The sequence below is a fragment of the Lathamus discolor genome, chromosome 5 (assembly GCF_037157495.1).
Source record: "Lathamus discolor isolate bLatDis1 chromosome 5, bLatDis1.hap1, whole genome shotgun sequence".
In the NCBI taxonomy this organism is placed as follows: Eukaryota; Metazoa; Chordata; class Aves; order Psittaciformes; family Psittacidae; genus Lathamus; species Lathamus discolor.
The window spans coordinates 99,671,921-99,698,556 of NC_088888.1; the positions used below are offsets into that span (position 1 = coordinate 99,671,921).

Below are 26,636 nucleotides of genomic sequence, written 5' to 3' on the forward strand. Positions count from 1 at the left end.
TTTGGGGACTGATTCAGGCCCCCCTGACATAGAAGTTGAAGAAAGAATGAGGGCTCTTTAACAGTAGGTCTGTCTTGTCTATACTCTCTGGAGGACTGCACATAGGACACATGGCTTATTCAAGTGATGTCCCTTGAAATGTCAAGTGAAAATTAAGGTTAGAACACCTGCTACCTGTATTTTCTAGATGTGTGTGGTAGGCAGGACTCAAAAGTCTGTGCTTCACACAGTGTATTAGGTCAATATGAACAAAGCTGTGAACACAGAATTCATCTGCTTCAAATGGAGGCAAAAATATATGTTCTGATTTTGAGAAGAAATGCTAAAAACAAAAATAATGCCATTAAAAAGAAGGTGAGAGAATGTTGCTTTTGCAGCTCTGATACCAGTACTCTGACCATGAATTTCTTTCTTTGTGCTTTCAAGATCAGGGAGGTAAATGACCCGTCAGTGCAAAGTCTTGAAAGCATCTTTCATTTTTATGCTTCTTGAACCATGAAGTCAATAAAAGATGTCTCAAAAAGTTCTTTCAGCAGAAGCTTCTAATACAATTGTGATACAATTGAATGAATGCCCCAGGAGAAATGAACTTTCCAAACAGACACAAAATCCTAGACTGACTTTCCACTAGGCCAAACCCCTACTATTTCAGGGCATTTTGTTTTACACAGGAACGGCCCCACTACTACCTGGCATGAAAATAACTGAATTAAATTGAAGCCTGTGCTTCTCAGAGCTAAAAACCACAAACATTTGCTTGTTAGTCTTTACTGGCTGATTTTTATTAAGTACGGCATTTCAAATTGTTTTTGGGGTCAGAGAGGACAGACTTTTTACTTTCGGAAGTATGAAAGAACTGAAGAATTTCAAACTTCCCAACATGAACAGTGATCAGTGGCTTGGGCACCTGTGTCAAACTCCATCAAAACTGTTGTCTTCTCTCAGCTCAGTTACACCACACCTCTTGATTCAAAGTACTTGCATATTCAGGTAGTATCTATCTGTAACAGTAAAACCCCAGTTTCTATTTAGGAAATATATATAATAAGGAGGACTACTGATACTTGTTTGAAAAATAATCTCAGATGCAGTACTTTTCAACAAAATAATTGAAACTAATTTTCAGATAGCATGTATTTGAGTACTTTTCTTGACTTCATTTAACCTACACTGGATTGTGTTATTTAAAAATCTGGCCAATTAGATCATGAAAGACAAAAATAAAGAAAAAAAAAAAAAGGACTTATTTGCATATCACAAAGTAATTATAGTTTTGCAACATATAATTAGAATAGTGGGTCTCAACGTGAATATGAAACCACTGAACAAAAGGAATCTTCATTAGCTTTTTAAGCCTCCAAATTTAATAAAGGAAATGCCACTTTGACAGACGGTGCAAAACAAATGTGACATTCATCCTGTAGTTTTAAAACACAGCTGCAAATAATCGGCTAAGTCAGTGGTTACAAATAATCTTTCATTGTACAAACATCATATATACTACTATGAACATATACCTGAGTATGTGGAATCCAAAATAGATCAGAATAAATACGTACATATCATCTGATCCACATTAACAAAAACCCCTGCAAAATCCTTTAATTAGGTTGGCAAGATAAAACAACTTTTCTTCCTCCAAATTAAGTTTTCATAGAGATGGCAATACCTGTTTCAGTCTTATATTGATATATTCAGTATCTCAGTAACAGGGACCATGTATACCTGTTTGGTGAAGTTCAATTAAGAAACCTAATTCAAGTCCACTGTAATGAATCTTGTTTGGGAAGGTTTCTATTAAAATGCTGCATGCTATTTAAACCTGAGTTTAGTAGTTAAAGTGCCTATAATTAATCACACCCTTGTATGCAATACAAAAAGAAAGCTATGAAATGGATTTTAACATTATTTTTCCCAGCCACCCTAAACTAAATCAAACACAAAAAAAAATCACAGAACTAGCATATTTCACTGTCAGACATGCCTTTATTATGAGTTTATTAAAGACACAAATATGAACTGCACAGAAAATTCTAATGGGAGAAAAAAAAAAAAACGATAAAACTATAGCATTCAATTTAGAAATATATCTGAAATTGTCAAATATTAATTACTGTTGAAAAATAATACCACTTTTTTCAATAACCTTCGCAGAAATATAACCAAAATGACATTCGGTTCTCATCTTTCTGAATCCACTGGGAAGACTCCATTAACCAGAGGAGAAGGCAGATGGAGGCCGCATACAGGTGAGCTAAGGCAAGCCACCTTGCATTGTCTCACACCAAAGCACCAAAGAGCAAAGGTAGGCCCTCAGGCAGCAACACTGCACAGTGCTCTACTGCTGCCACAGAAAGGGAGGTAAGTTAAGAGTCCTTAAGCTTCCTCCTACCATGGCATCCTAAAATTGGGTCTGTAAAGAGACAGGGTTCTTCATTTTGGGTAATTTCCTGATCAAAGCCTTTCAGAAGTTCCCTGTCCATCTAACATGATCTGATCTTCAGGTATTGCCATGTCCCACACCCCACAGGACAGCATAGTTTCTGAACTGCATGGTGACTGCATGTCATGTTTCATGCTTTGTCCTCTTTTCATTCATGTATGATATAAACCAGTTGAGACTGATCACCTTCCACTGTCCACTTTCAACTTCTTTTGGGTGTCCAGAGGGGACTGACAAACTCTTTCACAATTTTCAAGCCAGTAAGAGAGAAGCTGTTTGACATGTCACTAAAATCCATGGAAAATTTCTTTAAATCGTAGGATTTCAGTAAAGTGGGTGCTTAATCAGAATGAGAACAATCATGAGCTGTAACAGCAATTTTGATCCAAGCCACATAAAAATATTCTAACCTTGAAGTTTTGTTAGCAATTTTAAAATGTCAACATGTATGCCAAATTCTTACATCCAAGTCTACGTATTTAATTGTCAACAGCCCAAACATCCAAGACAAGGGAGTTATATTAATGTCAGCTGGATACCAAATTGAGATCTGTTGAAAAATCATGATGTATCTTCCTTTTGAACTAGGGATTAGTGCTTGGTTGGTCTTTTTAAGTATATACTTACTGATTTTCTAGAACACCTACTTCACTGTTCACTTCAGTTTTAATTTTGAAGCAGTCAAGCAAAAGAGATCCCTGCAAGATCATCATATTATGTCATTGATCTGCACTAGCAGAAGACTCAATTTGTTCAGTAATAAGTAACCTAGGTCAAAGGCCATGACTGAGAAAAGACAAAGGGTATCGTTTACACACATGTCAATCAGAAACAACTTCACTGGAATCAACGGAATTAAATTTGCTTCAAATTGGTGTGAAAGAGAATTTTGTGTTTGCAGAATCTGGATTACGTGGCAGTGAGGAATTCACCTTAATTAGTCTGTAGCAGGAAGCATTACAGACTACTAAGTTAAAATACTAGATCTGCTATATTGGCTTTTTAACCAAAATGGGGATTATCCTCTTATTGGCAAATCAAATTCATGTCACTTTTAAGTTCACTGTCTTCCACTGCATTATCTAATCTACTTCATGGTGTGAATTCATAGATTCTGTGATTTCACATTAGGGAAGAGAACAGTACTTAGTGTCCTACTTCTTAAAGAAAAAAAAGACAAACCCAAACCCCCAAAATCCAACTATTTGCAACAATTAGCAAACTTCTGGATATGCAAGATTTTTTATTTCTTTACTTTTGATGTTCGTAGTATCATGCACTTCTAATAGTCCTAGAACACTTGCAATTTTAAAAGCATATTCCTACCTACAAGATGATATACAGGAATAATTTAATTTGGGAATTTAATTTGCCTTGTTTGGGGACCTGGTTGGAAGAATTGCATGAGATACAGCCCTAGAGAGAAGCCCAGGAGAGCTGTCTTATTTTCAAGGAGCATCTCCTCCAAGCTCAAGAACAGTCCTTTCTGATAAACACAAAACAAGGAAACATGGCAAGAGGCCTGCATAGATTAACACAGAGGTCCTAACTAAGCTCAAACACAAGATACAGCCTGCAGGAAACTGGACCAGTGACAAGAAGATGAAGACACTGTTGAAGCTTGTATGGCTGGGGTAAAAAAATGCAAAGCCCTTCTGAAGTTAAATCTGGCAAAGGACATGAAGGCTATCAGCAGCAACAGGAAAGCTATGGAAAATGTGGGCTGGGGTATGGGACCTGGTGAACAAGAATGCAGAAAAGGTAAAGAACTTGGTGCCTTGTTTGCCTCAGTCTTTAACAATATGACTTGCATTCAGGAATCCCAGGCCCCTGAGACCAGAGAGAAAGTCTGAAGCAGTGAAGACTTACTCTTGGTGAAGGATTAGGTTAGGGAACATTTAAACAATCTGGACATACACAGGTTTATGAGACCTGATGGGATGAAACACGAATGCTGAGAACTGGTCAGTGTCACTGAAGGCTTGTATAGCTTGACTTTAGCAAGGCTTTTGACACTGCCTCCCATAAAAACCTCTCAGACAAACTGATGAAACATGGATGAGATGACAGACAGGGAGGTATACCAAGAACTGGCTGAACGGTGAGGCTCAAAGGGGTTGTGATTAACAGCACAAACTCCATCTACAGGCCAGTCACTAGTGGTGTACCCCAATGGCTGATACCAGGACCAAGACTATTTAACATCTTCATTAACGACCCAGAGGGCAGGACAGAAAACACCCCCAGGGATTTTGCAGGTAGGACAAAAGTGTGAGGCCATGCTGACACACCAGATGGTTGTGTTGCAATTCAGAAGGATCTCAGACCAAGAACTAAACAGACATGATTCTCTACTGGTTTTGGCCAAAACCAGATGTGGCATGAAAAAATTATGCAGTATTTCCCATATGTGCATCCACCTAACTGGCACTGTATTTTTGTAGGAATATGCTGATTCCATTAAACTTCTCCAGAAGTAAATGGGCGATGGTGAAGAGAGATCATTTTGTATGAGGAATTTATGTCCTACTTTGTTTAATTTGGGGTAAATAAAAGAACGCAAACCATCTTATATACTACTTACACTTCAGTTAAAATCTTCTGTGAAATACAACACGGAAAGCAATACAGAGGAGACACTTTGTTGCTTTGTAAATTTTAGTAGACATGGAAAACATCAGATAATTTATCTGAGTGATGTTACCAGTAAATATATTCTTAGTAACTATCCTTCATGACAGCCACTTAGGAGCAGCAGAGCTTAGAAGTCATAAATTATGTCTCAAACCCATTCATTCGCAGCAGCAAATTCTAGTCTTTCAATTTCATACCATACTAAAACAATATTTTCTTTGACCACAAAACAAGCAAATCTTTAGGTCTATTCTGACCCAAACTAGTCACAGCCATTAATACACACTCTGAAATGCTGACATTATGAGTCTTAAATATTTATCATATTACAAATATGTATTCTTACATAATGATGAGTCAAGAAGAAACACTAATAAAATGGAGATCAGTAACTTTGACCATTAGTCTATATACCTCTTCTTCCTAGAGCAATTAATTTGCACTTATTTTGAAGGCTCAATGAATCATCCTCTGACAACCTTATTGATTATAAATACCTGAGATGGCCACCACAGCCTAATATGACGGATATGAAGATATAAAAATCATAGAAGGGATTCATGGCCTCTACTCTGTAAAGAGTATCAACAATTTCCCCTGGTCAAGATGACGGACAAGTACAGAATCACCAGAAAAAAAACAGGAATTATGTGATGTGAGGTTATACTGTTGTGGCATACAAGTGAAACATTTTAAATGCTTTTTAAATAAACTGGATACATAAAGCTGAGCCTACTGTATGTCAGATCCAAAACTTTAAATGAGATATTTCTCAACCTGTTTATGTTGTCTCTAAATATAGACAGCCTCAATACTTACTGTACCAAACTTTTTATTATTTCAAACAAACTTCTGTACAAAAACGTCAGAGCAGGCAAAGAAACTCAGTAACTTCAGCTAACAGCACATGACAACTCACAGAATGCTTTAAGGTTTACATTTTTATTATACAAGTGACAAATAGCTTTCTTCTGGGCTACTTAAAGACTTCACTGTTTGACAAATAATTGCAGGTAAGCATGTATTAACTTCAGTTACCAAAGCTCAATAGAATGAACTGTCATCCACCTAGATTTACCTAACTGTAAATGACTATGAACAAAGCAGGCTTTTCCCCAATATATATTTTTAGATGTCCCCCATTAAAAACGGAGCTTGTAAACAGTGGATTTACAACTGTGAAAAAGCAGTGTAATCACTGCTTCCAGACAAAAACCCCCAAAACCTAGTGTGATTTCTAATTCTGTTCCTGACAACAACATAGTGATCTGCTGCTACAACTGTGACAGGAACGCTGGAGCTGCAGTGCTGTCCAGTATCACAACACATATTAACATTGGCACCTAAGGGTTCTGATCAGGCTTGAGAAACCTCATAGCGGTCCTTCTGCTCAGAAATAAACTCTAAGGCAATCCCTACTCCAAAGAACTTACGACAGTAATACTGTTTAAGGACTGAGTTCAATGACTCAATCTGTCACAGCACAGACAAGTTTCAGCAGACCAAATGCATCTTCAAAGTTTTAAGGTAATGTTGATATATGCATGGAAATTCCAGTGAGAGCACACAAACCCTGACCCACATACACAGGAATAAGCAAACACACCTTTGAATCTGTGCACGAGCACTGGAGTTTTCACACATACATGCAAGCAAAGTACACAAAACCAAACACGTTTTCAGAACGTGACCTCTGCAAGAATATTTACAGCAATGGCAGACCACCCAGAAGACACACTGAACAGAGCATGAGCACTTTGCTGCTTTTGGCAAAGTATTTCTATTCCATTTACTGGAAAAATTACTAAAAAGTAAGAATAAACAACTTGGCAAGGAATTCAAATCCTTGAAGTATCAATCACATCCAACTGAAAACCAATGGAGAGCTGTCAGCTGACAAATATTTCTGTGTTAACTCTGAATTATCTAATGAATAATACTATCAACGAACTTGATGACGTTCCTTAGACCAGCTCAGCTCTTAAAACTTATTTGTATCATCCCTATTCTAACAACAATTTGACTCCAGGGAAGTTTGCTGCTACAGCAGAGTGTTCTGCTTTATACCAGCTTGTATCAGCAAAAGGATTACTTACTATGTAGCCCTGTCTGAGACATAATGTTCATCATTGTATATTTACACTGATAAACCATTTCTAGTTAAGTCAAGGCATTAGTATTTTCTCTTTCCTTTCTAAATCTAATACAATTATACAGAATTTTCAAAATCTAGCAATGGTCTTAGAACACCTTCTCTGTTTATTTATACTGAACCTGAAAAAGGATATTATTTTCTTCATTTATTGAAAGGTACAAGTTATACTTAATAAAAAAGGAAAAATTACCTCTTTGCAACAGGTTTTTGGATGCCAGCCAGCATATAAGCCTTAAAATTAGGTGGATCTCCACTTTTTACAGGAAAGACAATGTATCTTATGAGAGTGATGAACATTTAGGTATTCTCCCATTCATAAACTAACTGACTAAAAAACTGTGCACATTCTTAAAACATACCCCATGAACTTTACTTTCCCTTACGTTAAATTTCTCCATTTTTCAAGTTGATTTTCTGTGTTGTCTTTGACATTTCTCTTTATTTGATTTCCACTTTGTCTTCACTACTACTTACTTTTCTGATAGAGAGGTGTTTAAGGATTAAAATGTACAGATAAACTGTAGTAGTTGAAGTATCCAAGTAAAAAAGTATACTAAAAGTCAAAAGATAAAGGCTAGCATAAAAACTTAGGCTGTGCTATATAAAGTCAGTCAGGTTATGAACAGATTCATATATTTCAGCAATGTGAAGGAAATGGTTATGTAAATACACACAAGTATTAACATCAAACTATATTAAATTATGTAAACATACACATCTTCTGTGATCAATACAAACATCTACTTGTCTCAGGACACTACTGCAGCATAGCTCGAATTTGTTTTGAAGTAGATTCATCATTCAGGTGTTTTGTAGTGAACCTAGAAGTAACAAGTTAAAACATTTTACAAAATGAACAGGTATTAGAAAAGTCTGAAAACTTCAGTACCTGTTTTTGAAATCAATGTATTTCAATTACACAAAAGAAAAACTTACATATTCCTCTCATCACTGATCACTGGAATTAATAACAGTTAATAGTCTGGTGTTCTTTATCTTCTCTATACCCCTTGCATTAAATTATTCCCTGTTACTAGGTGGAGAACTGTGGGTAAATCCTGCCTAAATACTGCTTGCCATCCATCTATGACATTGTCATCATTCTGGGTTGAAATGATCTCTTGTTTTTTTTCCCTCCAGTTAGAAGTCTCAAAAGAAGTAAGATCATGGAAATACATAAGAAACAGGGTAAATATAAAAGGACTTAGGAATCTAGACTGAATTTTGGCATAGTGTGTAAATCTAATTTTAAGCAGCTTTCTTCAATGTCCTGGGAGTACTGAAAAGCATTAGTGTGGGGTTTTTTTACATTTAAGCCGAAGCATTCTCCATTGCTTATGTTTGTAGGCTGACTGATTACCACATAAGCTCAAAGCACACCTGATACTGCAGGATTTAACTCCACATCAGTTTTAATTCAAAAAACATAATAAGCAAATATGGAGGTGTAGTTCTCACTCTATTCAAGAATTCAACAGCTAGAGAATTCAGTACCGCTTTGAACAACTTGGCACTAAGACTTCCGTATCAGCTTAAGAAAAGTCAGGCCACTGTGTCTTCCTTCCCAAGACAGCACCTTGAACACCTAGCTACAGGACTGGGATTTAGGTTCCTGTTTTCTCTAATTTCAAAACCCAAACAAACAGGGTCATATTAAAGGGGAAAGAGGGAAGGGAATTATCAAGAATATGAGAAATTATGTACTTCTAAAATATTCTAGTTGCTCGGGTATTTTATGTAACAAAGCTATTTACCTTTTAAGATAAGCTTCAGGCAATAAAGTAAGCCTTAAGTGTCTCTCAAGAAGGACATTATGAGTTCCATTATTAATAGTGTTTGCTTATCAAAGTGAAATGAAATAAACATAAATGAGTATTACTCAAAAAAAAAAAAACCAAACAGCTGATGAAGGCAAACCTGAAAGGACAATTTTCTTAATAAATCAAGCTTCTAAGGTGAAAAGTCTTAAATATAGAGAGATCTGGAAAAAAAGTAAATTGGAATTTATTATGGCTGAATAGAACAATTATTCCATACGTACCTGAGAGCATTCAGAAGCCCTTCCACAGTGTCGGGTGGTTGTTCCTTTAGAACTTTTATGCATCCCTTCATCTGGGAACAGAAGCATGCCACTATTGAACAATAATATATGAATAGCACTAGCTGAAAATAAGGAAACATTTCACCATACACAGGCAGGTTTTTTCACTACTGAATATTAATGCTGCTTTATATGATACAATAAAATCAAAACTTACTAAAAAAAAAAGCAAGCAAGTTCCATGTCGTTGTTGGCAACTATCAGAGACGTTTTAACTTTGACTTTTATATATATACTTGCACACAAGGAAGTAATTTTCCGTATTCAGTTTTCAGCTGTAAACCTAACTGGTGATAACTTACGATTTTTTTCATAACTAATGGTTATGAATTTAATCTGAGATAAAAGCCATGATGTTGATTTTAAACACCACATTGAATGAACATCTTCGTGGAGACTGTATAACAGGCTGAAACTTTGTCCAAATTTACAAAGGGAGAAATGAAGCAGAAAAGTAAGAGGGAGAACTCCCTGCCTAGTCAATACAGACAAATAAGAAATTCCTTTATCCTGTTCAGAACACAGTTTCATACATAGTGAGTCATGCTCCAGAAGTACCTATTTCTTCAGATTGCTAAAATATCTAATAGCTAATGAGAAATTAGTCTAGATTATGCCCCCCTGAGGTAGCTCTTGGGAGAACTGGCTACACAGGATTTGGAGAAGGCTGAGGTTCTGAATGACTTCTTTTGCCTTGGTCTTCACCGGCAAAGGCTCTGACTGCACCACCCAGGTCTTAGAAGGTAGACGCAGTGACTGTGAGAATGAAGACCTTGGGCCCACTGTAGGAGAGGATCTGGTTCGAGACCATCTTAAAAATCTGAATGTGCACAAGTCCATGGGACCTGATTAAATCCATCCGCGGGTCCTGAAGGAGCTGGCGAATGAAGTTGCTAAGCCACTGGCCATCGTATTTGAAAAATCATGGCAGTCACGTGAAGTTCCCGATGACTGGAAAAAGGGAAATATAACCCCCATTTTCAAGAAGGGAAAAATAGAAGACCCGGGGAATTACAGACCAGTCAGTCTCACCTCTGTGCCTGGTAAAATCTTGGAGCACATTCTCCTGGGCAGCATGCTAAGGCACATGAAAAACAACAAGGTGCTTGGTGACAGCCAGCATGGCTTCACTAAGGGGAAATCCCGCCTGACCAATTTGGTGGCCTTCTATGATGGGGCTATGGAACTGATGGACAAGGGTAAAGCAGTTGATGTCATCTACCTGGACTTGAGCAAAGCGTTTGACACTGTCCCACACAACATCCTTGTCTCTAAATTGGAGAGATATCAATTTGATGGATGGACCACTCGGAGGATAAAGAACTGGCTGGATGGCCGCACACAAAGAGTTGTGGTCAATGGCTCAATGTCCGTCTGGAGACCAGTAATGAGTGGTGTCCCTCAGGGATAGGTGTTGGGACCGGGCTTGTTTAACATCTTCTTCGCTGACATGGACAGTGGGATTGAGTGCGCCCTCAGCAAGTTTGTCGATGACACCAAGCTGTGTGGTCCGGTTGATATGCTGGAGGGAAGGGATGCCATTCAGAGGGACACACACTTGTGAGGTGGGCTGATGCCAACCTTATGAAGTGCAACCATGACAAGTACAAGGTCCTACACCTGGGTCAGACCAATCCCAGGCACAGCTACAGGTTGGGCAAAGAAAAGATTCAGAGCGGCCCTGTAGAGAAGGACTTGGGGGTGCTGGTCGATGAGAAAATGAACATGAGCCGGCAGTGTGCGCTTGCAGCCCAGAAAGCCAACCGTATCGTGGGCTGCATCAAGAGAAGCATGACCAGCAGGTCGAAGGAGGTGATCCTGCCCCTCTACTCTGCTCTTGTGAGACCTCACCTGGAGTATTGTGTGCAGTTCTGGTGTCCTCGACATAAAAAGGACATGGAACTGTTGGAACAAGTCCAGAGGAGGGCCACGAGGATGATCAGGGGACTGGAGCACCTCCCATATGAAGACAGGCTGAGGAAGTTGGGGTGTTCAGTATGGAGAAGAGAAGGCTGCGTGGAGACCTCACAGAAGCCTTCCAGTACCTGAAGGGGGCCTATAGGGATGCTGGGGAGGGACTCTTCACTGGGGACTGTAGTGACAGGACTAGGGGTAATGGGTTAAAACTTAAACAGGGGAAGTTTAGATTGGATATAAGGAGGAAATTCTTTCCTGTTAGGGTGGTGAGGCACTGGAATCGGCTGCCCAGGGAGGTTGTGAGTGCTTCATCCCTGGCAGTGTTCAAGGCCAGGTTGGATGAAGCCTTAGGTGGGATGGTTTAGTGTGAGGTGTCCCTGCCCATGGCCGGGGGTTGCAACTAGATGATCTTGAGGTCCTTTCCAACCCTAACTATTCTATGATTCTATGATTAATTCCATCTTACTTAGAAGTCTCATTTTTCAAGTCACATTACAGTGCTAAATCTAAAAGCCAGTATGTTCTTTACAGCTGAAGAGCAACTTGCCTTATTATGGAAGTGGATGATGAAATACCTAACTGAAGTCAGGGACTGTGAATTTGCCAATAAAAATTATGTGGAAAATGTAGCTCAGCCTCCTGCACAACAGCTGGCCTAATAGTCCCTGATGCCTGCTCTGTTGGCTCATATCTACCTGGAAGATAAAACCAACTCTGCAACTAGTGGAACAGATGAAATTCTCAGGAAGCAGCACATGTTTTGATGTGACAGTTACTTTTCCTGAACTAGAAAAACTCAGGACTATATTCACATCACTCAGAACAGGTTTACATGCCCCATCAGATCAGATCAGATCAGCCTAGACCAGACCAACTCAAAAAGGCTGAAAATTCAAACCATTCTTTTCTGGTTTTGTTAGAATCAGAATCCCTAAAACAGCCAAAAAAGAGAAGCTTTAAATGGAGTCTCCAGTCCTGAAAAAGTAAGGAAAGAGCAATTTGTTCCACTGTTCCTGAAATTCTCTTGAAACAGACCCCAAGAAGTGACTAGTTTGGAGAAAAGAATTGTTTTTCACAATAAAACAAACTGATCAGCTGAAATATTAACAAATTTTTTTTATTAGAAAAAAATCACTAAACTATTGAGGTGAATTAAGATTTGGGATCAGTAATCATTTTTAAAAACTGATTCATACATCTCCTGCCTTCCGTTTGCATCTAGCTAACTTTCCTGTAAGGTTACAGGGTTTCAGGATAAATGTGAGAAACACAGTACACACATTATATATTTGGTCCTATCAAAATTTTACTTGTGCTGTCCTGTAGGCAAGAGATTGAATTAGCAGTCAGGAAGTCTGCATTCAATTCCCAGGCTCTATCTGCTGCATGACCTTTAGCAAATAAATTCACCTCTGACATATCTTTCCCTCTGTAAAACAGAGTCAAAGAGGAGATGCGGTAAAATACCTGTATCTCCAGATGAAAAATGCTAACAAAGACTGAATGTCATAACACAGGTATATAACTTATTTTCTTTTGAAGTAGACTTTCCTTTTTTTTTGTAACAGCTTATTCCTGCTGAAAGATAAGCTTTAGGCTCCTAAAAACACATAACAAAGATATGAATACTTTTTTGTGTGTACTTGCAGTATCTGAAATGAAATAATAAGGTTGACTTCCTTGTGACTGCTTATGCCAAAGCTAAACTCGAAGGCTCATTATCAACATTACAACAGTAACATTTCAGTTCTGTTACTTCAGATTTCAGACAATGTTGAGTATCTGCTTATTTACGGCAGAAATACTGCCACAGATGAGCATTTCAGCATAAATAAATTACATGATTAGTAAAAAATTATGACCGTAGCACTTACTCCAGGGTAGGTGTATAATACAAAATAATACAAAATTATTTTAGTGTAACTATACAGCTGGCAGGAAAACAGAGATAACCGAAAAAGGAGTATCCGTGTCTGGAAGAAAATACAAAAAAAACCCAAAACAAAACCACAAACCCCCTGATCTTTATTTTAATTTCAAACTAGCTGATATATATAAGTATGCAGGTGAAGATAAATTCCAAATTTTGCCACTCAAAAGTAATTAAAATGATTCATACAAAGCCATAAGCTTGTGTTTAAGAAGAGCTGAAGACTAATTTTCTCAAATCTACAGAGTATTACAGAAAAGTCACTCTTACATCGATCTTTGATGTCTTTGAGAAAGCTCCCACAGGATGAACATGGTCATACAGAATAATAACTCCCACCATTACTCGCATGCAGAACATAAGGGTCTCTTCACTGGTGAATCTACTCCTGTACTCTCTGGAAAACAGAACATAAAAAAGAAACAGTCTTTACTTTGTACTGGACAATTCTACAAATTAAGTCTATGAGCACATGAAATCTGAACTAAAATTGTATTTTAAGGTTGAAGATGTGTCTCAGACTTTAAAAATCTCTGAATTGTGTAAGTCCTAGCAAATTTAGAAGAATGGTTCGAAAGCAAATGAAGATATGTAAACCTCTTCCAATACCCCCTTCACAGTTCAGATCCTCACTTCAGCAAGACGTCTCAGAAAGCTTCACAGAAGATTTCCACAGTTCACGGCACATGACGGAGACTGATCGTACTTCTGTTTAACACCAGAAACACAACATACTGGGATATTAAAGGAAAGCTAGTCTTTTTGCTCAAAGTCCTACTTTGATATGGTTTAGCGGGATCTAATTTCAGCAGCTAGTAAATTCAGGACTTCATCTTGGTGGATCATAGTCACTGATCTCTTTCTAAGTCTATAGGCAGCTTCATCAATCCAGGTTCACTGAGTACCTAAAATGTGGAGGCCTACGAAACAGGACTGTACTGAACTAATTCTAAGTAGTGTTTCTTTGACTTTTCATTTCCAAAATAAGAATATGGATGGCTCAGTTAAAAGCCCCTGTTGGCTCTAATCCCTGAAACCATCATCAGGAAACGAAAACATTACCTACAGCAGAGAAAAACAGAAATCCTAAAAAAAAGAAAATATCACACTTTTTCTAATGAATATTTAGAATATATAATACGCAGATTTGTCTACTGTCATTCACTGATTTTCAATATAATACTTGATTTGTTCACTTAAATGTATCATTAAAATACTAAAATCTGTACTGTACTACCTTTCAGTTTAGAATAACTTCAACCTTTATTCTTACACAGCATCATAGCATGAAGAGATTTAAACACTACAGACATTTTTATATTGAAAATGCCCGACTAGCCCACAACTAGAACTAAGTATCAGACAACCTTCTGGAACATGACTCACAACTTTGTTTCTCTATTTTTGCAAAAAAATGAGCTGACACATAAGGTTACTCTTCACTTACTAGGATATCCTGGGATTGAGAGATGAGTCCTACCACCTACATACACTTTTCCAGAACTTTCATAAACAAACACAGTAACCTCAGGAATTCTGCCCTTTATAAGGCACCATGAACAAACAATTCAAAGACAAGAAGACTACCTAGACTATCATGTATGTGTTTTCTACTTAAGTAAACATATAACCTAAAAAGCACTTGACTAAATGCATAGCTAAACAATAGCAAGCCCACTCATTCTATCTACACTATTAGATGCAAATACAATTGTACTGTTTCTATACAGATGAACTTTCTCATATCCAGAATAAGATGGCTGCATCCAAACAAGATCTACTCAAATGATCTTTGAAATAGGCTATGCGCATAATTTGTAAAATCACTATGTGAAAAAGCCAAAATCTCTCCCCTGCTAGTAAGTGAGCAGCATGGGCAAACAAGAAACAGTAAGCGGCCTAAGGTCCTGTTAGAGAAGACACAGACAATGAAGCCTATTACACTATTTTAACCTTTTGATGAAAGGCAGGCTGACCATGTTAAGCTCCCCCTAAGAAAACTGAATTCATTAAAATATTAATATATTAAAATTCATTGAAAATATTATAAGGTGGTTAAAATAGGAGGCAAGAATTTCTAATACACTTTTATATACAAAGCTTTGTATATAAATGTATATAAATGCTATACAACTCTTTGCATATAAAGGTGCTAGCAGCTTAAGGCATACATAAAGGAAATCATTTGGAAAAATCTGTGTTTATCCCAGGTGGCTACGTAAAATACAATACAAAATTCTCTCACACAAGAAGAACAAGATTTAATGTAAAACTTACGGTGTTTCCAACATGACTTTACAAACACTAGCCATAGTACTTAGACAGTCCGTTGTATTTTCAATTGGCAATGTTTTGTTCTAGAAGGGCAAAAAACAGCAAAGGTTCAATAAACCATCTTGTAAAATTACAATCAAGCATGTCTGTGATAGACCTTTTCTACCACACTACTTACTTCTGATACAAAATGTGTAGTTGCATTACTCAGTGTTTTCAGCATTGGTGTGGCTTCTGCATAAAACAGGGACATTCTATTGGCCATTTCATTGTTTACTTCATTCTCAATGTCTAGCTGGTGAAAACATGAGAAAAAATAGTCAGCAAAACTCTTTAAATCTTGCTGGCAGCAGGAAAAGGACACAGTACATGCTCATGCCAGCAAGCAGATTGTTTCATGAATAGTTCAACTCAATTTGCTTCATCTGAACTGCTGATTAACTTTCAGTGTGAAGGACAGAACACGACAGCTAGCAAATCAAAAGAAAAAATACTACCACAAATGGTATAAATGAACACTGACAAATACCTCAGTGTGAGCAGCAGATCACATTTTATTTACTTACATGCATGTTGTTTATTCTGTTGCGATTTATTGTCCGTCTGTAGTAACTGAAGTCATTCTGAATTGCTGGGTTTCTCATCTTTGAAAAAAAAAAAAAAACAGGAAACAATCAGTTTCAGTCCAAAATACATAGAAAAGACCATCATGTATTACAAGATTTTATTAACCTTAAGTTCATCAAAACGAAGAGTAAAATGTAAGATTTCTGCAAACTCTTTCGCTAGAGCCTGTTCCCGTTCCAGGTGTTGAGTTGGAGTATAAGGTGGGCACGTCAACGACTCCAATAAGCTCTGCAGGGCTTTCTCTGAATAAAAATCAGAAGCACAAATTCTATTCAGTCCACATTATGACACATTTTAAGTATCTAAATATATGTTATTTGAAGGGAATGAACCCTCCAAACATGCAGAACCCTAATAGAAAAGCTTTTTCTTACTATTCTAAGATGAGAAACTTTAGTCAGATACCTGCCTGTTCAGGCTTTCTGCCACTTCCTCTCCATTTTCTACCAGTAAGCTCTTTTCTCCTTTTTATCACCCTTTACCCGGGTTCTCTGTCGAAAATTCTAGAGAAAGCATTTTTATTGCATTCAGATAGTCAGATCGTTCATCTTTCCCAATTAGCCATCAACTCAGTATAGAGATTATTCTGGCATCTCTGTTACTAAAAGTGTACTCTTAGGCACTGATAGCAATGTAATTCGGCTCCCGCAGCTATAATTACTAGCATAACTCAAAAAATTAAAACTTAATAAGCAGGATGTTGTAGAAGAATTTCCTTGCACTGGGAGCTCTCCCACTTCATACATACGTTTTGCATACTGGTTCTCTTCCAGAGTCCTAATTCAAGGACTAATTACACCATGTTTTGGGTTTGTAGGGATGAAAAAGTCAAGTTTAAAACTTCAGGTTTTCACTGTGTGAGAGAGTTTATTAATACCCTTTCTCCCTGGGATAGTTATCCCATTATCCCTGTTTTTAAAATATCTCAAAGTATTATTGTTTTACATTCCTTTTAAAACTCTGAAGTATCCAAATTACGAAAAAATAAATTCCATCAGTACAATATGGAACAGTAAAATGCAGAGAGTGACATGCACCAGAGAAAAACTTGACACAGTTTTATTGCATTCTTTGCTTGTACTCTAATTAGAGAATACAGACTTACTTGAAGTGTCAAACTAACAAACTATGGTAATTTTAAAACCAAATTAAGATTAAAAATATGCCTTGATAAATTTAATTGCACTTAAATGTCTGTTCATATTAAACAAATAATAATAACAACCCTTTAAAAGGCTGTGGAAAAAGAAGCTTCCTATTTCTTTATATATAAAGTAACCTAATAGACATACTAAACTAGGACTCACCTAATCTGAGTGAAAACTCATAGAAGCGCTTCAGCCTTACAACCAGAGGACATACTGAATTCCATGCCTTTTCTTGCAATTGGATATCATTGGGGTTTTGTATTGCCTGAAATGAAAATATTACTGTAAAGAACTGTGGTGTATAAATAACAAGCAAAAGGTGGTTTGGGATTTTTCGACCATATTATTTTAGAAAGTTACCATAAAACATAGAACAATGATGAGAAATTACACTGCACAGGAATAGGAAACTAACTAAGTCCAAAAAATACTATGTTTTCCACCTTTCCTCTTCCCCATAACGCACTGATTCAAGATTTTTCATTCCAGTACACCACTATATACAGAAATACATTTTAACATATTCTTTTGGGAGCAAAACTATCGCAGAAGCATCAGGTAACACCTTTTGTCTGATTATTGATTGCAGAAATAGCCTTTTATAAAGCATTTTATGCTTTAGAAATCTTCAACATATTCAGGTTCTCAAGTAACCAACAGCTCATGCTAACAGTAACTGTGAAGCTGATGCACAAAAATGTTTGGTTAGCTGAGAAAAACCATAGAATCATAGAACAGTCTGGGTTAAAAGGGACCTTAAGGAACACCTAGCTCCAGGACCAGGTTGCTCAAAGGCCCATCCAACCTGGCCTTGAATATTTAAAGTTAGAAGTTCAAAATTGTACTTTTGGACCAGTTTCACAGAATAAGATGCCTGTAAAGTGGATGTAAGGTTATAATTTACTGTGGTTCATTATTTCACTTATACAGAATACTACTTTCAACTTCTTCTATAGTGTATTTCTGACATGAGTATTTTCTTCCACGTCCTCAACTTTGACTTCTACCATGAGATATATGAAAAGAGGCATATGAAATAGTGCTATTAAAAGTGAAAAATTATAGTAAGTACTAACAGTAAGCTTAAGATGTAAAAAAAAAAAAAAAAACCAAAAAAACTTTAGGTCTTTGTATTCAATGGTACACATAACCTGTATTTTCTGAGTTTTTAGATAGACTTGAGAGATGGGCCCATGTGAACCTCAACAAGGAGGTGATTCCCTCCATCTACTCCGCCCTCCTGAGACCCCACCTGCAGTACTGCACTCAGCTCTGGGGCCCACAAGAGGGATGTTGACCTGTTTGAGTGGGTCCAGAGTAGGCCATGAAGACGATCACAGGGTTGGAGCACCTCTGTGAAGAAAGGCTGAGACAGTTGGGGTTGTTCAGCCTAGAGAAGAGAAGGTTCCAGGGAGCTCTTGGAGCAGCCTTCAAGCACCTCAAGGGACCAACAAGAAAGTGGAGAGGGAGTTTTCATGAGAGCATGTATTGACAGAACAAAGGCTACTGCCTTTAGATTGTAAGAGGGTAGATTTAGCTTAGATATAAGAAGGCAATTCTTCACTAGGAGGGTGGTGAGGCATAGGAACAGGCTCTGCTGGGAAGCTGTGGCTGACCCATCCCTGGCAGTGTTACAGGCCAGGTTGGATGCAGCTTTGAGCAACTTCTTCTAGTGGAAGGTGTCCCTGTACATGGCAGGGGGGTTGGAACTAGATGAGCTTTAATGTCCTCTCCAACCTAAACCATTCTATGATTCTAAATCGTAACATTTCATAGAACATGCTTGGATACAGAACAGTAGCAAGGAACACACTGAGTTTTGCTTGATTTTGCTTCCAAAGAACTGTCATTAACAAACATACATCTCTAATTTCTTGTCCAGCTCCTTTGTATGCCTGAAGGTCTGCAAGCATACTTTCTGAGTCCTGTAAAACTGCACTGATCTGATTCCATACCTCCCTTTCTCCATCCGTGGGCTGTGCATCTATGAAATAGAAAAGCAAAATGCACAAAGTCAAAAGGTAGCTGCGATGCAAGTGGCAAGATTACTCAGTTCTACTTTATATCCAGCTTGACTACGTGTAACTCCATTTTGATGTGTTTTTATAAACGATACAATTATACTGCACTGCTATTCTACTAACTTCCAAGTTTCTGCTTTCTACGTTTTTTGTATACTCTGTTTCATAATGACTCTTCTCAAAACGCAGCATTTTAAAGTGAAGCAGTATCATAAGACAATGTTACCTGGAAACAGATAATGCATCAATCCTTTAGTAAAAACGTTCTTCTTTCGTAAGCTCTACAGCTCAATTACAAAGAGTTGTTCACTTTTCTTGCAGCTTGGGGATAAAATCAGCTTTTCAGAGGACGGAGCAGTGGGATATTATGCCACTTTGACTTTCCTCCAGGCTTCCTTAATAAGAGTAATTTATTTCTCCTTTGGTATAATACAGATACAGTATTGTTAAAAATAAACATTTTTCTTATGTCAGAGATCATTCGTGTTACAAAAAATAAATCCATCTCTGTCAATGATCAGTTTTCAGGGAGGGAGTGACCTATAGACCTTTACTGTTAAGAGAAATGACACTTGCCAAGTAGATCAATTTTCCCACTCAAATACCATCCGATGGGATTTTCACAGCAGTGTCACACCAGGGAGTGATGTTGTCCCTAGAACATCAACATGCTAGACATCTTCTACCTTCTCTTGCTTTAAAACATCAAGACAACTGGCACTGATGAAAGACTGGATGACCTACATATAAACCTGTAAACAGTATTTGCAGAAAGAATCATTTTCCCGGAAAATTTCTACAGAGATACTTTTTTTTCTTTCCCTTTAAATGTGTATTTGCATGTACAGATAGAACCTTAATTATTATGGAAGAAAAAAATACTTTGAAGGTGCATCTTAGGACTTAAGGGCTACTTGTTTGAATTAAAGGCAATGAGATACCTTCAGTTCAAAACACACCAATTAAGGGCTACTGTATACATCTCAACATTAATAGACAAGAAATTTTAAAAGTACTTTTTCTATTTAATCTTCTGTCATCAAGAAATAAGACACAGTTTTCCACCCATCTACCATAACTGTATTCATTTACCCACCCCGCAGTAGAAACTAATGGACCACTTCACTTTGGAGTGTATGGAAAGAGCAGTGTTCTCTCCATGACATTTCAGGTTAGGATAATTTGTTTAAATGTCTCAAATTGTCTCAAGTTATCTAGGGACCTTGCATGAATGAGACATATGGCTGAGATTTACATGTCCATAGCTCTGAAGAAACTAACACTTAAAATCTGTCTTATATTCCTACGTCACAGTGAGTCCCATGAGATTGGGCACATGAAACAATCTGATTTGACTTTTGTTTCACTATGGAAGTTTTCCCTGATCATGTTTAAAAGACAGAACAAGTGAAAACAAAAAAAAGGCGGGCTTACTCAGCTGGGTTTTATATCCAAAATACTTTACAGAACTACAAAAAAACCCAACAAAAACAAAACAAACAAACAAACAAAAAAAAAAAAAAGGCAAGGGAAAGTAGCAAAAAAAGGGAAAACCTGTCCCCTTAACAGGAAAATCCCACCCGGGACACAGTTGTTGAACCAACCTATTAGTCAGTTTAAGTTTACAGTGTTACTGACTGGTTCTTTCCCCAAGCTGCAAGAAATCTCATTCATACACAGTAAGGGGTCTGTCACCTTGTGATAAGCAAAACAGTAAATGCTTCTGAATTTAATGGAGAAAGCAGTCTTGCTAAACAGTTACATACCATTCAACAACAGAGTAAGGGAAGACAGGTGTCTTCCTGTCTACATATATCAGTATCTATAAATCAGTATCTATATTTTAATAGTTAAATATAAGTTAAATAAAGTAACATTTTCAGTGAATATTAAGATATAAAAGAGTAAGTTATTTATCAGTACAGTTCATAAGTGTAAAATTTGCATGTTCACATCATATGCGCTGGTTAACAAGGTGCTTCTAAGTTACTTTCTACAATTTACTTTAAAAAATGTTAGCCTCTAATAAAAATTTTAACACTATAGCCAGCTCAGCATTTTGGAACTTAAAAAATTACTTTTATTAACACCCCCTATTGTTAGTCTTTTTTAAAATTTCACGGTTCATCTTCTAGAAGTTGGGGGAAGGTTGAGAATTTGAAACCCACTAAGCTTTCTGTAGGATCACAGCACCTGGGGAAGTAGGAGGAAGGTAGGTGGGTGGAAAAGGAAAAGAAAGGGAAGGGAGAGGAAGAGGGCTGCAAAAGCTATGGAGCAACAGGCTTAGCTTGCACTTGCAGAAGCAGTTTATATTAATGCTGAAAGTGCTGAAAGTGTTTAGCTTACAAATAAAGATTGGGAGGATGATTCAGGCTTTTAAAAAAACCCCATGCATCTTACTTATGAAATATATGTTATGCAAACAGATGTTCTGATAAGATCACGGCCATATTTCAAAAGGGATTTATACAAAGATCTCGCCAAAAATGGTCAGCTAAAATACCTGTAATCAATCACTTTGAAAAAGATCCCATTTTGCTGTCAAGAACAATAATAGTAATTGTAGCAACAACAACTAAAAGGAATATAGATTTCTTCATGACAGCTTTTGGCTTTTAAAACTGGTTTTCTATTCCAAAAATACAAAAACCTGTTCCGAGTAAAAAAATGTCATTCCTGAATCACAGCATAGAATCACTGCTTGACTGTGTTTTCCTCTTACCCCACAACACCATAGAACCAGCATGCACTTAGGCAATTTGAGCCAACTTATAAATAAAACCACAGCCACTGACTAATCTACATTGAATGCAAGCCCTCTCAATAATAAGTTATCAAAGCCACCAGACTTGCTGCATTTCATGAGTTTTGAGTACTCATGATTAGGATTCAGAGAACACTGTCTTTAATAAGACAAACAGGAAACCCTTTCACCTTTGCCTATATCTTTCTAAAGCAAATCCTAAACCTGACAACTAAATAAATCCTCTATCAAATTAACTCAAGAGTCAGACCATGCTTGACTCCACCATACACAGATTCTACCAGGAAATTTTCACTTAGAAAGCAAAAATTTTATCTCTGGGGAGGAATGCAATTTCATTGGCTCTATCAGAAATAATAAGGATATGACAATTCATCCATTCCAAGAACAAATGTTCTCTTTCACCTTTACTTATTGTCTATTCAATGTTTTGGATGAGGCTTCAGACTTCCATTAAAAGAAGGTGGAACGCTGGACCCATTACAATCCATTTATGGATGTATTAAGTATTTCAGGTGTCTGGTGGGGTATGAATGTGCAATCATCGTTCTTTTCCAGACAAATACCTGTACTTTGTTTTGTTTTCTCCCCCTCAAAAAAACCCCACAACTAATGGTTTTCTGACAGTTTTGAGTTTTCATTCTTCACCAAGTGAAGAATTCAAAGAAACAGAAACTGCAATGGAGGTAATACATTAATACTCATAGGACAAGATCAAATATAAGAAGGATATGAAGCCTTTATCAATGTAAAATCAAGTATAATATCAAAAAAATTAATTTGTATGAAAAGGTAAGACAGTACTAAAAATCACATCTAATCTACGCACCCTTTCTGTATCTGAAATGCAGACCAGATGCATAGAACATTTTTCTCCCCTCAGACAAACTGTCCACAGATTAAGATTCCCATGGAAGCTGGTTAGTGCTTTCATTTCTGTGAATGTGGAATTATATTTGTCAAAAACATATCATACCCTCCTGGCCTCGACAGCCGAGCAAAATAAGAGTGAATAAAACAAGATGCCATCCAGGCTCTCCTTTCAGCTCTTCTCCTATCCACTGCTGAAGGCGGCTAGTAATTTCACTAGTCACTGACTAGTTAAGAGTGCAGTCTGTTTTACCGTATAATGCTAAAGTCTTATTTAAGGTTTGTCACCATGGCAGCGGTGTTTCCTATTCCAATCTGGGAAAAACTAGACGAAAAGCTAGTTTATGTCCTCAGAAAACACAAAAGTGATTACAACGACACTGAATAATGATTTTTAGAGGGTATCAGAACCTGCTACACTCCATACATTAAAAAAGAATAGTATTAGGTAGAAACAGTACCCTACAGTGGATTTTTGAATCTAAACTTTCTAAACTAGCTATAACAAAATGAAGCTCCCTAAATTGTTAATACTTGCTACAGGCATGGTGCTGTGCAGGGGATATCAGTGCCAGGCTTCAGCTGTGTGATGAAAGTGGACAGGCCGCTCTCTTGGACAGCCATTGCCTCTTGCTTAGGGTACTCCCTACAGCACAGGAGACAAGAGTTTAACCTCCAGCTGGCTGGAAACAGAATCCACCTCCATACTTGCACCTGCAGAATGAGGGTATTAATACCCTATTATGCAAAAACTGGGCAGTTGCTCTGCTGCCAGACATGCTCTATTGATAAGAGACTTTTAATCATACATGAACAATGATAACTGAAAAATTTGTTAATATTTCTAGGGATGGGAAATCCTAGAAAATAAGTGTCCTTGACTGTTGGGAGTATAAGGGGGATTAAATTAGGATCAGGTAACAAGCCCCCTAATATTTAGGAAAAAAGGGAACCTGCTCAGACTAAGGTTAGAGAGTTTGGTCTCCTAAAAGCTGTTTATTATCTGAGGAGAGGATGGTACTGAAGGTGTCATTTGAGGCCACCTTCTCCCAGTGATCTGTAAGCTTTAGTATTTTAAGCTAAAAATAAAAAAAAAAAAATTTTTTTTTTTTTACCTCAACCATCAAAGTATTGCCAATAATTCATGTGGAATTATTTATTTTGCCTGAAATAGGCTCTCTATGGGCAACAGTAATTTGAGAGTAGATTTTCTGCAAAAAAAGAACACTTGAAAACTACTGTGGAAAGAGCTTCAAATATCTGAAATTAATTTACTTGTGAGCGTTTTAAACAAGGTCAAAATATAAAGGACAAAATGGGTCTTGAACTGACAAAATCCATTTCAAGAGAATTTGTCCTATGGGCTCATGAAATGCTGACATGCACAGACTCTCAAGACTTGCCATCCACTCACTCTTCTTAATGTTATTTTTCACTTGAGAACTAAGAAGGCATTAAGGTAAAATAAGTGGTATATAATCAATCCAGTATGTAGCGTTTCGATTAACAATGCCTATATCAAGATACAAGTGTAAAACAGCAATACAGTTCACTTTCTGGGAATGAAGAGATTCTTTTTCTTTATATTAACCTTTCAGTAGACCCTAAAAAAAAAAAAAACCAAAAAACTAATTTGGTTGAGTGCAGATAGTCTGTATTCACCACAAGGAAAATGCTTTTTCACCTGCATAGGAAAACACTATTCTCCATATCACTCTCTGAAGTTACCACTGTTCCAATTTGTCACTGTTAGCATTCAAGGCTGGACTAAATGGATCTTTAAATTGCTTCTATTTGCACAGATCCAGAGTAACTGCTTAACTCTGAAATGATTACTGGTGATCATACAGAACTGCTTCTGCTATACTGCATTAACCGAAACTAATGCTGGGCTCAAGCTTTTTCAAGTATGACTATGGAGTTACGAAAAACACGGTTCCCCATCTGGAACAAAGAAGAATGCTAGTAAAAGATATCTTTTTGGTAGCCTAAACTTTTCAAGAGAAGAATTAAAATAGCTATTAAACCCCCTCCCCCCTCCCCCCCCCCCCCCCCCCCACCTGGAAGGTGAAATTTGAAACTTACTTCTTTTTCATGACTTTTGCTCATCTTCAACTAGAGCACAAGGAAAGATTTTGAAGGAAAATCCCACAACTTTGAATAAGGTAAGAAAACTTATTTTTCTAAGTTCTGTTTGTACCTTCCCACTTTTCAAGACCTCAAGATATGCACAGTAGAAATGTATTGAAAGGACTTACGCTAAATATAGAAAACCTCAGGCTGGTGAAAAATATTTAAGGGAAAAGTGAGCATGCAAACAAAAAAAAGCAACTTATAATTAAGTATATTTTAAAACAAATGCAAAAGACAATAATGGCATTTTTCAAAAGATGCAATGCCAGACTGTCCTCCTGGAGAACAATAACTCACAATAATTTTTGTTGCACAGAACAACTCACAACATATTGCCTATGACATGTATATTAGTTAAGGGTAACAAGGGAAAGCAACTGAATAAAAACCTACTACACTAACCTTACTGTGTAGCTTCAGGACTGACCTAAGATACCTGAATCTGTACAACTGTTTGCTATCCTCTCCCGCATTTCTGTTTCCATCCATGTGCCATTGCTGGGGCTCTTCCAACCATGCCATACATCACCCTGATCTGACTGGAAGAGTATTTAGTAAGTGGGGGAGAGAATGTTAAGTGTGGGAGGGGGCAGGGTGTGTGTTTAATAGCTAGTTATTAGTACATTCATTTTCCCATGCAGCTAACATTCACAACGGGTGCAACTGTGTGGTTCTACATTTCAATTCTAGCCTAAGGGTATGAGACTATGTGGTAAATCATCACCCATGGGATATCCCCTTTGGAGCAGCACAGAGGAAATCAACTGTCAAATGAAGTTAACACCGCAATGTTTTTCCAGTTTCTTTCTATAAACACTTTTATCACTTTTGACCAACACCAACCCATAAAGACTGATTTCTGAGGCATGGAAACAGGTTGTATCTGTTCTGCTCCTGCAAATGAGGAAAAAGGCTGTTTCTGTGTTTTTAAGCAGTATTTGTGGGGCAGATTTTATGCACAGCAGGAAGAAGTATGTCACACATCCTCCTTTTAGGTAGAATACGTACCAAATGAAGAGCAAAAAAAAAAAAACCCCAGCAAAACAGGGCAGAAGTATCCAAAACGTCTGTAAACATCTCAGAAGTAGTACTAACATATTTACTTTGAGATTTCAACTTATGGCTAATGAAAAAGTGCACAAGAAGTAGAAAACAATATGCCAACGCAAGTAACAAAATAGACTAAACAATCAACTCCACATACCCCTTTATGCTCTGAATGGCCAACTGTAGTCACCATCTTCATTCATGAACTCAAACTGAAAACTCAGGCCACAGAAAGTCACTCACACATCCAGCAAGCATGCAAGCAGGCTCTTATCTATACACTAACTAAAAGCATCCATTCTTTTACACCGTATGATGGCTAATTAAAGGAGATCAAAGCACAAAACTACAGATGCCTTCAGTCAAATCCCTTCAACACAATATACATTCCATGCCTTAAAAACCTCCAGAACTTTATTTCACAAGTAAAACATTTTAACCTTTCACTCGGATCAAACTCACTGAAATTTGGAGATGAGTTTTGTTCCTCTCTAGATAGACGTACCTGACTAGCATGCCCATGTTCTTGCACCAACTACTGGTCACCTCCAGTGGGAGAGGGTGCTTCACCC

The 26,636-nt window shown here is 37.3% G+C and overlaps 1 protein-coding gene across 12 annotated transcripts in view; it reads right to left on the reverse strand.

Moving 5' to 3' along the window:
• Window positions 1-5,892: 5,892 nt before the first annotated feature.
• CYRIA (CYFIP related Rac1 interactor A) overlaps window positions 5,893-26,636 on the reverse strand; it is a 60,725-nt gene continuing 39,981 nt past the window's right edge. For 9 of the 12 annotated variants that reach the window (XM_065681662.1, XM_065681658.1, XM_065681659.1 and 6 more), the window contains 9 exons: window positions 19,092-19,213; window positions 17,389-17,494; window positions 16,187-16,323; window positions 16,021-16,098; window positions 15,633-15,749; window positions 15,458-15,537; window positions 13,451-13,577; window positions 9,274-9,344; window positions 5,893-8,053 (listed from right to left, as the gene is read on the reverse strand). In XM_065681662.1, coding sequence (XP_065537734.1) covers window positions 7,990-8,053; window positions 9,274-9,344; window positions 13,451-13,577; window positions 15,458-15,537; window positions 15,633-15,749; window positions 16,021-16,098; window positions 16,187-16,323; window positions 17,389-17,494; window positions 19,092-19,213 — 902 coding nt within the window. In that variant the 3' untranslated portion in view covers window positions 5,893-7,989. Of the gene's footprint in view, window positions 8,054-9,273; window positions 9,345-13,450; window positions 13,578-15,457; window positions 15,538-15,632; window positions 15,750-16,020; window positions 16,099-16,186; window positions 16,324-17,388; window positions 17,495-19,091; window positions 19,214-19,476; window positions 19,670-26,636 lie in introns of all 12 variants that reach the window. The other 3 variants (XM_065681670.1, XM_065681666.1, XM_065681667.1) reach the window with 3 other exon arrangements.